The 12,562-nt window shown below is 42.3% G+C and overlaps 1 protein-coding gene across 1 annotated transcript; it reads right to left on the bottom strand.

Annotated features, from left to right (window-relative positions):
* Positions 1 to 7,328: 7,328 nt before the first annotated feature.
* On the bottom strand, positions 7,329 to 8,138 carry LOC145126357 (uncharacterized). The gene has a single exon (XM_079061740.1). The coding sequence runs from the start codon at positions 8,136 to 8,138 to the stop codon at positions 7,329 to 7,331; it is 810 nt and encodes a 269-aa protein (XP_078917866.1).
* Between the last annotated feature and the right edge of the window lie 4,424 nt (positions 8,139 to 12,562).

Raw genomic sequence — 12,562 nt, 5'->3', positions numbered from 1 at the left:
ACTCTGATCTCACGTTTGTCGGCCACTCTCAAGTGTGATTGGGTTTAGTCGCTCGGGCACCGTTGTAGGAATCAGTTCACTTAGTGTTGACCCAAACCTCCCGTAGTATCCGACTCAACAGTCTCTCTAACATCACCAATTTGCGAAAAACAACAACTCGATCTATATACAATAAGACAATCCTAAACAAATGAATATCAAACGCCGGGTGACCAAAATGTAGGGAAATTTGTTTTATAATTGAACCGGTCACTTATCTAAGATTTTTTTTTTTAGACTAACATATTGAATTTTTGCTTTTATCAAGAAAACTTTTGACTCAAAATTTGGTTCCCAAAATTATGTAAGTGGAACCGAGGGGGGTAAAAATAATAATCCGAATGGTCTAAGTGTGAAAATGACCATATGTGGAGCGTAAATATGAAAGCTCCTTTTCAAACTTTTGATTTTCCATAAATAAAGAAAATGCCCTAATGTGGGCTAAAAAGACTCTCTAAAATCCTAAAAAAAATCGCGAAAAAGATATGGTGATGTAAAGAGATCGGATATGGATTCTACTCGGGGACAAGCACCAATGCTTCATCCTAACGGTTCAAACATGATCAAGTGTGATCCTCTCGGCGGTATTGACCGCAAGGCTAAAAACATCCATTGATATAGTATATCCTACAGTTGTTAGTATCGCAGGAATAATTTTTCATGGAAGCTACCTGGCCATGATCACTTACCCCTTTAAGCTTCCAGTATCTGATCCCGAGTATGAAGTCCCAAACTGCAGCTAGTGGTCCCGGTTCGATGGGTGAGATTACAACAAGGTCCTGGACCAATAATGATACAATAACTGTGAACCTGTTCCATGGCATCCAAGGGGGTGAGAATAAACAGACAACAAAAATGCATGAATGCTAATGACCTAAGCTACATGTTATGCAAAAAAAATAAAAAGTAGAAAAGAAGAAAATAAAATCTTTTTGGAATTTTATAAAAAAATGAATGCGAATTAGCCTAAAACTAAAATGTTATGCAACCTAACTAAAAATGCATGAAAAAAAATAAAAGGAAAAGGAAATGCCTCACCCCAAGCTTAAGAACAAGCATTGTCCTCAATGCTTAAGTTAAGGGCAGAAATGACCTAAATCGGGGGATCGGGCGGTGGGAAATGCCCGTGGAGATAGTGGTAGTCCCGCATATCCTGGACCTGGCGGGAAGTAGGTGGGAATGACTGCTCCAGCCGATCGACACGGGTCGCCACATCTCGAATGGCTCTGGTGTTCTCCTGCGTCTGGGTGTCGATGCGCTGCACCGTGAAGAACATTGTGGCGAATTGGTCAAAAAAAGTAGGGGGAAATATGATGGGACTTCGTGTCCCCCTTGCTGATGCGGCTGGTCAAAATGTTGTGGAGGGGCATGGAAGTGGTCATGCTGATACATCGGCTGCTGCACTGAAGGCTGGTCAAAATGGTCTTCAGCCTCGGGCATCTCGTCGTCCTCTTCGTTATCTTCTTCCTCAGGCTCCTCTGCGTTGTCACCCTCATCCTCGCCGAATTCTGGAAGAACACCTGCTTGGGTCAGCTGATCTGGAGGAAGCCAAGTGTCGCGGTCGTCTGTGTCGAATGAAGAACCGATCCAACTTGGAAGGATGTAAACCGGGGTTTTGTCAGAGTCTAACCAACTGTACGTGCGGGTTCCCTGATCGAGCAACATCTCCATCCGTATAAGAGCGTCACAGTCTAGCAGGAAGTTCGGTGGGGCGTCGACAAGTATGTACTCGGGAGCAGGGAAGTCTAGGCCGACGGCTTGACCTATGATAGTGATAAGTCCCCCGATGAAGATTTCCCCCGTAGTGCGCTGACGTATGGAGTCACATTTGTCTAAAAAGAAGGATGAAAAACTGAGGGAGAGTCTACGCCTCATGCTCCTGAGGAAAAATAGCTCACATCTGTTGATTTGACCGGGCTCGAGGCGCCCGAAGATGCTTGTCGTGAGAACTCGGTGAGCAATTCGCCAGCAGGGGTGAACGACATGCTTGGCTCGCTATCGGCTTGGGTTGAAGGTAGTGAGACCGGAAATCTGCATCCAAAAGCGTGCATCCGAGTAACGCAAAAAATCTTGGTACTCTTGATGTTGGGGGTGGGTGCAGTCTGGATCGTCAACACCCATGATGGAATCAAGCTCTGCGTATGTGAGCCTATGGTACTCCCCTTTCAACTGGAATGTGAGGACTTTCGCAACATCATCTCGTGCATATGTGCTAAGAAATTCCATTGTGGGTTCCTCGTAAGTTCTGTCACAGAGTCTAAGAAAACCACGCCAGCCCATTCTTTGGAACAGATCTGGTACGCCATCGTGCACCCCAAGCTTTTTCATGGACTTTCTATGGTAGAATTTTGTCGGCCGGATTGTGCGACCCAGAAGGTTGGAGCGATAGGTTTTGATTTCAGCATTGGTAAGGGAAGGATCGCTTCCCTCTTCTCCTCCTTTTTTTCGTTTGCCGGTTGCTTTGCGTGATGGACCGGCGGCGTCCTTTTGCGGGTTAGGATCAATGGATGATCCATGGCTGAGTGCCCGAGCTGCGGTTCTGCCCATTTTCAAGACCAGCAATATCCAAAACAATTCACCAAACTAATCCCTCACCTCACCACTCTCAAATCAATGGAACTATTTTATTATTATTATTATTATTATTTTATTTTTATTTTTTATTTTTTTTATTTATTTTTTTTTAAACGAACACAAAAATTCCAATAAATAATTGCACCCAACTTTGAACAATTCAAAATGGTTTCAAACAACACCACTCGGTTTATTTGACAATTCTAACAAAAGTTCGACAACATTTCTAGACAAAATGAGCAAATCCCAACCAAAGTTTAAGCAATTTTTTGAACAAATTCCCCAGCAAATTAACCAATTTCAACTATTCTCAAACCATTTTTTTTTTCAAAATAAACCGGGCAATAACTAACGATCCTAAGCAATTTTCAAAGCATAATTGGATGCAATTATAGTATTAGAGCAATGCAATGTAATAAAAACCAAGGAAAGAAAATACCCGCTTCAATCGTTTTTGTCCCAAAAAAAATCGAGCTTGAACCCGGAATCCGCTACCGTGCACCCCAAGCTTAGTGGTTGTTCGTGGGTGCCAAAATGCAAGACTTGTTCACTAAAACAATATTTTCAACTTGATTTTTGCGAAAAATCTGGCGGCGGCTCGTGGTGGCTCAAAATTTCCGGCGATATTTTTGGTGAGGTTTTGAGGTTTTGTTCGGTTAGATGTATAGAACTTGGAAAAAAAGAAACACTTTGGTGGTGTTGGAATCGCGAGAGGTGGCCGGAGTTGGCCGGAAAATGGCCGGAAAGCGGCGAGGTGGGTGGTGGTGGCGCCCCTAATTCCGGCAGTGGATCGGAGGAATTTTTGGGTGGGGTTTGTAGAGAATGGAAAATGGTGAAGAAAGGCGGTGGTCTCGCCGGATTCCGACCGGTAGAACTCCGGGAAATTGAATTTTAGTGAGAGGTGGGTGTTGGGTGCTCTTGAGAGCTTGAGGGAAATGGTGAGGGTTTGATGGGATAAAATGAAGAAGATGAGTTGCTGGAGGTTTTCAATCCATATTCAAGTGTGGTCAACACCCGGTCAACGTTGGTCAACTCATTAAAGTACCCGGTCAACGAAAGTCAAAGGCTGGTCAACAAAATGAGAAATGGTCGTCAGGCAGCACGCGGGTCGCGCAGGGGGAGCACGCGGGTCGCGCAACCTATGCAGTTACGAACCTTCTTTGTGTCGCAAGTTCGAGGCCGGCCGTGCACACCAGTCGCGCACCCGTACGCGGGTCGCGCAGGCTGCAGCTCCCGGTTTTCGATTTTTGTCCGTTTTCTTCCGTTTCTTCACTAGTTTTTTGCCTTGGAAGGTCCCAAACATCTAAAAACTCTTGAATGAATCAAAATTAACTCCAAAAGACACATCAAAACTTCTTTATTCGAACGTAAAAACATGAAGGCATAAAGCTTTCCAAAAATGCCCCTCTTTAACGTCTTTGGCGAGACGTCCTTCTAGCTTGATTCAATACACCGGGACATCCAAATGGATGATTTCAAGAGCATTTGCATTAAAACCTTCATAGAATGGCTTCAATCGGTGTCCGTTGACTTTGAAGATTTGTCCCGTTTCTTCACTTTGGATTTCCACCGCCCCATGGTCAAAAGTCTTTATCACAACAAAAGGGCCAATCCACCTTGATCTTAATTTGCCCGGGAATAACTTCAATCGTGAATGGTAAAGTAAGACCCTATGCCCCGGTTCAAAATGCTTCCGGGTGATGGACTTGTCATGGAAAAGTTTCGTTTTCTCCTTGTAAATCCTTGAGTTTTCATAAGAGTCATTTCTCAACTCTTCTAACTCTTGGAGTTGAAGCTTCCTATGTCTTCCCGCCTCATCAATATTGAAATTACCTTGTTTGACCGCCCAAAATGCACGGTGCTCCAATTCGACGGGAAGATGACATGGCTTTCCAAAAACCAACCTAAACGGGGACATTCCTATCAGGGTCTTGTAAGCGGTCTGGTAGGCCCATAAGGCATCATCAAGCCTTAAACTCCAATCCTTTCTTGTCGGATTCACTGTTTTCACAAGCATACTCTTCACTTCACGATTTGAAACTTCCGCTTGACCGTTTGTTTGAGGGTGGTAGGCGGTAGAGACACGATGGGTCACATTGTACTTTCCCAACAAAGCCTCCATCATCTTGTTGCAAAAATGCGTCCCTCTATCGCTAATCAAAGCCCTAGGCACACCAAATCTCACAAAGACATTAGATTTTAAAAAGTCGATAACCGTTTTGGCATCATCCGATCTTGTGGCTTTTGCCTCAACCCATTTAGAGACATAGTCAACCGCGAGCAATATGTAAACGTTACCAAATGAGACGGGAAATGGGCCCATAAAATCAATCCCCCATACGTCAAAAATTTCACAAACAAGGATTGGATTTTGGGGCATTTGGTTCTTTTGCGAAATGTTCCCCGTCCTTTGGCACCGTTCACAACTTTTGCAAAACAAGTAACAGTCGCGTGACATGGTTGGCCAAAACAGTCCACACTCAAGGACCTTTCTCAAGGTCCGGTTAGGTCCGAAGTGTCCCCCACAAGCAAATTCATGACAAAACTGCAATATGGATTGATGCTCTTGTTGGGGCACACATCGCCTAATAATTTGATCGGGACAATGTTTCCACAAATAAGGTTCATCCCACACATAGTATTTTGCATCACTTTTCAATTTATCTTTTTGAGCACGTATGAATGTGTCAGGATACCTTTTTGTGACCAAAAAGTTAATGATATCGGCATACCAAGGAGTAGATTGAGTAAGGGAAAAGAGATGCTCGTCCGGAAACTCGTCGCGCAACGGGAGAGGATTTTCATTTGAAGTGATCCGGATTAGATGATCGGCAACAAGGTTCTCGCATCCACTTTTGTCTCGAATTTCCAAATCAAATTCTTGCAATAATAAGATCCACCGGATGAGTCTTGGCTTTGCATCTTTCTTTGTCATCAAGTACTTGAGAGCCGCGTGATCCGAATGCACTATAACTTTGGTGCCAAGTAGGTATTGTCGAAACTTCTCCAAGCGAACACTATGGCCAATACCTCCTTCTCCGTGGTAGAGTAGTTGCTTTGAGCATGGTCTAGTGTCCTTGATGCATAATAGATCACGTGGGAGGCTCTTCCATTCTTTTGACCCAAAACGGCGCCAATGGCATAATTGCTTGCATCACACATGATCTCGAAAGGGAGATCCCAATTTAGTGCTTGTATGATGGGGGCGGATGTAAGCAATTTTTTGAGCTTGTCGAAAGCTTCTTTGCACGCCTCATTGAACTCGAAATCGACCTCTTTTTGCCAGAGTTGGCACATTGGTCTTGTTATCTTTGAAAAGTCCTTGATGAATCTTCGGTAGAATCCGGCATGACCTAAAAAAGAACGAACTTCCCGAACACAAGTCGGGTAAGGTAAGCTTTGAATAACATCGATTTTTGCCTTATCTACCTCAATTCCTTTCTTTGACACAATATGACCCAAAATGAGACCTTGACTCACCATGAAATGACACTTCTCAAAATTTAAAACCAAATTTGTTTCAATGCATCTTTTCAAAATTTTGGTGAGATTGGTCAAACATTCTTGAAACGAGTTCCCATATACCGTAAAGTCATCCATAAAAACCTCAATTATGTTTTTGACATATTCGGAAAAGATACTAACCATGCAACGTTGGAAAGTGGCTGGGGCGTTACACAATCCAAATGGCATTCTCCGGTATGCGAAAGTACCAAATGGACATGTAAATGTTGTCTTTTCTTGGTCTTCCGGTGCCACCGGGATTTGGTGAAAACCGGAGTACCCGTCTAGACAACAATAATGAGATTTCCCAGCCAACCTTTCTAACATTTGGTCGATGAAAGGTAATGGAAAATGATCTTTTCTTGTGCTTGCATTGAGTTTGCGGTAGTCAATACATACTCTCCACCCGTTTTGCACGCGGGTGGGGACCATCATACCTTTGTTGTTCTCGACTACCGTGATTCCCGTCTTCTTGGGAACGACTTGCACCGGGCTCACCCATTTGCTATCCGAGATTGGATAGATCATCCCCGCATCAAGTAGCTTCAAAATCTCTTTCTTTACAACTTCCATCATAGGCGGGTTCAATCTTCTTTACGCATCCCGACTCGGCTTGCATTCATCCTCCATCAAGATCTTGTGCATACAAGTGGAGGGGCTCAATCCCTTGATATCCGCAATCGTCCAACCCATGGCTTCCTTGTGTTCCTTCAACACCTTGAGGAGTTGCTCTTCCTCAAATTCGGTTAGATGAGTCGAAATGATAACCGGAAGAGTCTCATTCTTGCCCAAGTAAGCATACTTCAAATGTTGAGGTAGGACCTTTAATTCCAATTCGGGCGGTTGAACAAGGGATGGAGACAACTTCGTATGGGTTGGGGGCAACTCAATTTGCTTGACATCAAATCTTGTGGATTTCTTCACCTCTAAATTATTGACCAACTTCTCAACCTCCGGATCCAAAGAATAAAACTTTAATTGCTCGGCTAGCTTCCCACAATCAAATCCCTTGCTTAAAATCATTTCCAACACATCGCCATTAGACAACTCGAACAATTCTTGGGTTAGCGGCTCAACAACATCTACAAAGTACAAAGATGAAACATCACTAGGATATCTCATAGCATCATAGATATTAAAGCTTATTGTTTCACCATCAAACTCCATTGTCAAACTTCCCGCATATACATCAATCTTTGTTCTAGCCGTTTTCAAAACGGTCTCCCAAGCAAGATTAGAGCCGATTTGGAGGACACTTGCTCATCTAGATCAATCACATAAAAATCCGTCGGGAAGACCAATTGGTTCACTTGCACCAAAACATCTTCCAAAACACCTCTAGGAAAGACACTCGATTTGTCCGCAAGAGAAATTATGACACCGGTTTCACTTAGAGGTCCAACATTCAACGATTCATACACCGAATAGGGCATGACATTGATAGAGGCACCAAGATCAAGCATAGCACTACTAAAAGTGACATCTCCAATCTTGCAAGGAACCGTGAACATTCCGGGATCTTTGCATTTGGGTGGAAGTTTCCTTTGTAAAACTGCGGATGCATTTTCGTTCATCGAGATTTTCTCATTTCCTTTCAACTTTCTCTTGTTGGTGCAAAGCTCCTTCAAGAATTTTGCATATCTCGGAATTTGTTTGATTGCATCAAGTAAAGGAAAGTTTACTTCCACCTTCCGGAAGGTGTCCAAAATCTCTTTCTCCTCCATATTCTTCTTTGAAGTTGCAAGTCGGGAAGGGAACGGTGGTTGAGTGGCTATTAGTGTCACTAGAGGGGTAGTCTTCTTTGGAACTCCGGCTTGTGCATCGTTCTTGACTATAGGTTCTTCAACGGGAATAACTTCTATTTCTTCCTCTTCATCTCTTGGCTTCTTCTGTGAACTACTCTCTCCGGCTTGTTTGCAACTTCTCAAGGTCACCACATTGACATTTGGGTTCTTTTCGGTTTGAGAAGGCAATTTCCCACGGGACTCCAACTTGCTTATGGATGTAACTATATCTCCCATTTGTGCTTCAAGGTTGGAGATACTAGTTCTTGTCTCTTTTTGGAATTGTTGGGTACTAGTGGCTAAGGATTTAACAATGTCTTCAAGAGACATTCCGGAGCTACTTGGTTGAGATTGAGGAGGTTGTTGGTGATGTGGAGGGTGTGGTTTGGATTGATAGTGTGGTTGTGGATGTTGGTAGTGAGGTTGTGGTGGTGGATAGGAAGGTCTAACCAATGCATTTTGAGGCAGTGGTCTTGGGTTGTAGCTCATGTTGGGATTTGGCTTCCAACTTGAATTGTAAGCATTTTGGTAACCGGATGGCTTGTTGTGGTAATTTTGAAACACTCCCGTGGCAATTACATGTTCCGCATCTTCTTGAAGAATGGGACACATATCCGTAGGATGTCCCATTGTTGCACATATCCCACAAACCATCACTTGTGGAGTTTGTCCCATGGCTAGCTTTTGGACAACGGAGGTTAGATCTTTGATTTGAGACTCAAGATTTGATGTTCCTACTGCGTTGACTTTGTGTTGTGTATCTCTTTTCATGTCTTGGCGCGGGCCAAAATGTTGAGAATTCGCGGCTATGTGTTGAAAAGTTGTCTTGTTTGTTGTGGAGTTTTACTAAAGACATCACCACCACTTGAGGCATCAACTAGTCTTCTCTCCATTGGCAACAATCCCTCATAGATGTGTTGAATGAGGAGTTGTTCCGGAATTTGGTGTTGTGGGCAACTATAGCACAAGTTGTTGAACCTCTCCCAATAATCATGAAAAGTCTCATTTTGACCTTGGCGGATTCCACAAATCTCATTTCTAAGACCTGAGACTCTTGAAGCGGGATAGAACTTATCAAGAAAAGCTCTTGCCATGTCGGTCCATGAGTTGATTGACCCCGGGGGAAGATAGAATAACCAATCTTTTGCTCTATCGGCCAATGAAAAGGGGAATGCCCTTAGCTTGATTTGGTCATCGGTTGACCCTTGTGGCTTCATGCTAGTACAAATAATGTGGAACATCTTCAAATGCTTATGTGGGTCTTCATTCTCCAATCCATGAAAAGTTGGGAGGTGATGGACTAAACTTGACTTCAATTCCGAACCTCCTTCCAAAACCGGGTAATTGATACCGGTTGGAGTTTGTGTAACATCAGTTTCCATCATTTGCCTCAAAGTTCTTTCGGGAACTTCTCCTCCGTCCGCCATTGCAATTGGTTCAATAATGGGTGGATTTTGTTGTAGAGGTGGTGTTTCGGGAATTTCTTGGCGGGGGTCGGGACTAGAATCGGGTTTCGTATCACTTGATGAAGTGGGTTCAACTTCCGGATCCCTGTGAGGATTTGAAGTTTGACCACGTTCAATTCTCTTTTCCTTCGCCAAACGCCTTGCTTCTTTTTTGATTTCTGGGTTGTAAATCAAGTCACCTGTACGCTGAGATCTGGGCATAGAGAAACAAATTGATTAAAAATAAACCAATTCCCCGGTAACGGCGCCAAAAATTCGGTGGTTGTCGAGGCCAACAAAATTAATAACCCTAAATCTTTTACACTAAAATAGTGTATAGTGGTAAAGGGGTCGATCCACGGAGATTGGTTCAATTTATAACTCTATGAGGAATCTCTTTGCAAAAGTACTTGTAAAATGACAATAAAATAAAAATGGGGGTTTTGATCTTTTTGAAATACTTTAATTAAAACTAGAATTAAACTAGAACTTAAATGAACAATTTGGCAAAAATAAGAATTTGATGTGAAATCAATAAGAGAAAGATGGTTGACTTAAGGTTTCCTCACTTTGACTTTTGATGAACATATCATTAGAATCCAATGGTGCAATACTTGATTTAAATCCTTAATTTGGCTATAGTAATCCAAGAAGCTTGAGATTACCTAGACTTTTCTTAGTTGTTAAAATGGTTAGAGAAGCTCATAACAATTTCCTTAGTCAAACTCACAATTTCCATTAAGCATGTAATTAGTGAAAGTCAACTAGCATTAAGAACCAAAAAGTCACCAAATCCAAGAGGGGTAAAATGCTTTCACCACCATGTTGGAGGAAATGTTTTTATGATTGTGTGAAGCAAAAACAACACAAAAATCATTTGTTGCTTGCTAATTTGAGGATCCTTTACTTAATCAAGAAATTAGCCAACTAATCACCACAAACACATTTAAACTCATGAACTAAAACATACAAGTAGTGATGAGATGTTAAAACACAAAACATTCCCATAAAGATTTAAGAACATGTTCATGGATTCTTCAACATTCAACAAAAGTTCAAAGGATTCAACAAAAGTCAACCAAGATTAGTTTAGCCAAGCATGGCTAAACTCAAAGAAACAAAGTTAGAGAATATTGTACCAAACATTAAACAAGAATCAAGAGGTGAAAAGATGATGTTCTTGAGGTGTTCTTGGCCTTCAAAAGTCTTCAAAACTCTATAGAGAATGCTCAAAAATCGGATGTCCAAGAGTCTCCAAAAGATGGGCACCAACCTTCCTCAAATAGCCTTCCAAATGGATTTCCGAAATTACCCCTGCAGGGCCTTGCGCGACCCGCGTGTTGTTGCGCGGGTGGGTTGCGCGGGTGGTGCCTGATATGGCCTATTTTGAGTTTTTGGGCCTCCAAAGCATATCCCAATGGCCCAGTTCGAGTCCAATAAGCTTGTAGTCCATAATTCTTCATGTTTTCTTCAATTTAAGCCCAAGATGACTATTCCAAATGATCCATAGCTCACGTAATCAACCGATCATTAATCTCCACATGCTCGAATATTCTCCCACATCTTGCAAATTCAAACTTCATTTTCTCTAAGCCTTCAAATAATCATCAAGCCCGCTCCATGCATTAACTCCATTATTATAAAGCCCAATATCCTTGACATCCTCTAAGTCCAATCGCTTCCTAAAGATCCCACTCCGCTAATCTCCTTAAAATCTGCAATTAAGCTCACAAAACTAGAAAGTACCCGAAATGGCCATAAAATAACAAAAAGGAAAACATGTATGGAAATTAACTAAATTATGGATGAAATAAACTAAAATAAACTAAATTATGGATGAAAAATATGTATGGAAATAATCATCACGGCCATCTTGGGTGTACGGCCGTACACCCATGTGTACGGCCGTACACTCCCTTTGATGGAGTGTTCGGCTTGATTTCAATGCGAAGAACCTAAGCAACTCAATCCTATACCTAATGCTTGAATGTACTGAGCTTAGAACCCTTAAACAGACTCTAAACAATGCTAAAAGATAGCAGAAACTGGTCTGGTTCTCGATTGAATTGAATGGCTGGACTTACAAGGCAAAAAATTTCGGGTTGTTACAGTCCCGCTTTTAAAATGCGCATAACTCACTCATATGAAGTCGGAATTACTTGATTCTTTTTTCATCATGTAATTTAGTGTTGGTAATTCATTTTAGAATGTAAAAGGCCATAATTTGGTTAAATATTGAATCATTTACATGCTTCATAAGATAAAAAATCATCTACAACATTTCAACCAGTTCTAGTTTGAAAAATAACTGAAAAACCGGTACCGGAACCGGCGCTAGAACCGCGGTCCGGTTCCCTCGTCCAACGTACAATATGTACGCCCAACGTACGTGGCCTCGTCCCAAAAATTACAAAAATGCCACTATGGGCCATTTTGCAACATTTTTCATACAAAAGGGCTCAAATGCAATAATATTCATACTTAGGGTTAAAATTACAAAAATAACATGTTGCCCACACCCACTAGCCTAAGATAAAAATGGTAATGATATAGCACGAAAAATAATGTGGAATAGTGGAAACATACAAAATGACGGGAGAGGTACTAACATTCATTCGTCCCTTTAACATTTATTAGGGTGCATTTGGTTGACAGGAAATGAATAAAATTTGAGGGAAAAAGATTCAAATTCCCTCGAATACATGCGTTTGGTTGAAATTAGAGGGGGGGAGGATTCTTAAATGAAATAATTTTTCCACCGTACGGAGGAAAGTGGATTCCTTCCAAAGTTGGATGCAAAACATTCTTTTTCATCAAGGAAAGTGGAAAATTACAAAAATACTCCATTTACTTATTAGAAAACCAACAACCACCATTACTGCTACCGACCACCAATCGCCACTGCCACCACCACCTACCACCACCATCACCCCCCACCAATAGGCACCGCAGCCGCCGCCACCATCACCTATAACCACCGTCGCCACTGCCACAACTGCCACCACTAGCATTACTGCCGCAGCCACCACCACCACCACCACCACCACCACCGCCACCACTACCACCACCTACCAACACTACCACCGCCACTATCGTCGCCGCCACCACCACTACCATCGCCCACTAACATTACCTTTTCTAATTAACTTCTAGTCTGAGGCTATGGTCCGAAGGTTGGTCATTATAAGGATTATGGATTTTGATAAGGTAAGATCT

Source organism: Lactuca virosa, chromosome 1, assembly GCF_052849685.1.
Source record: "Lactuca virosa cultivar CGN04683 chromosome 1, Lactuca_virosa_CGN04683_v6, whole genome shotgun sequence".
Taxonomy (NCBI): domain Eukaryota; kingdom Viridiplantae; phylum Streptophyta; class Magnoliopsida; order Asterales; family Asteraceae; genus Lactuca; species Lactuca virosa.
Note: the sequence above shows the minus strand (reverse complement) of the source record. Positions and strands in the feature narration are given on the sequence as shown.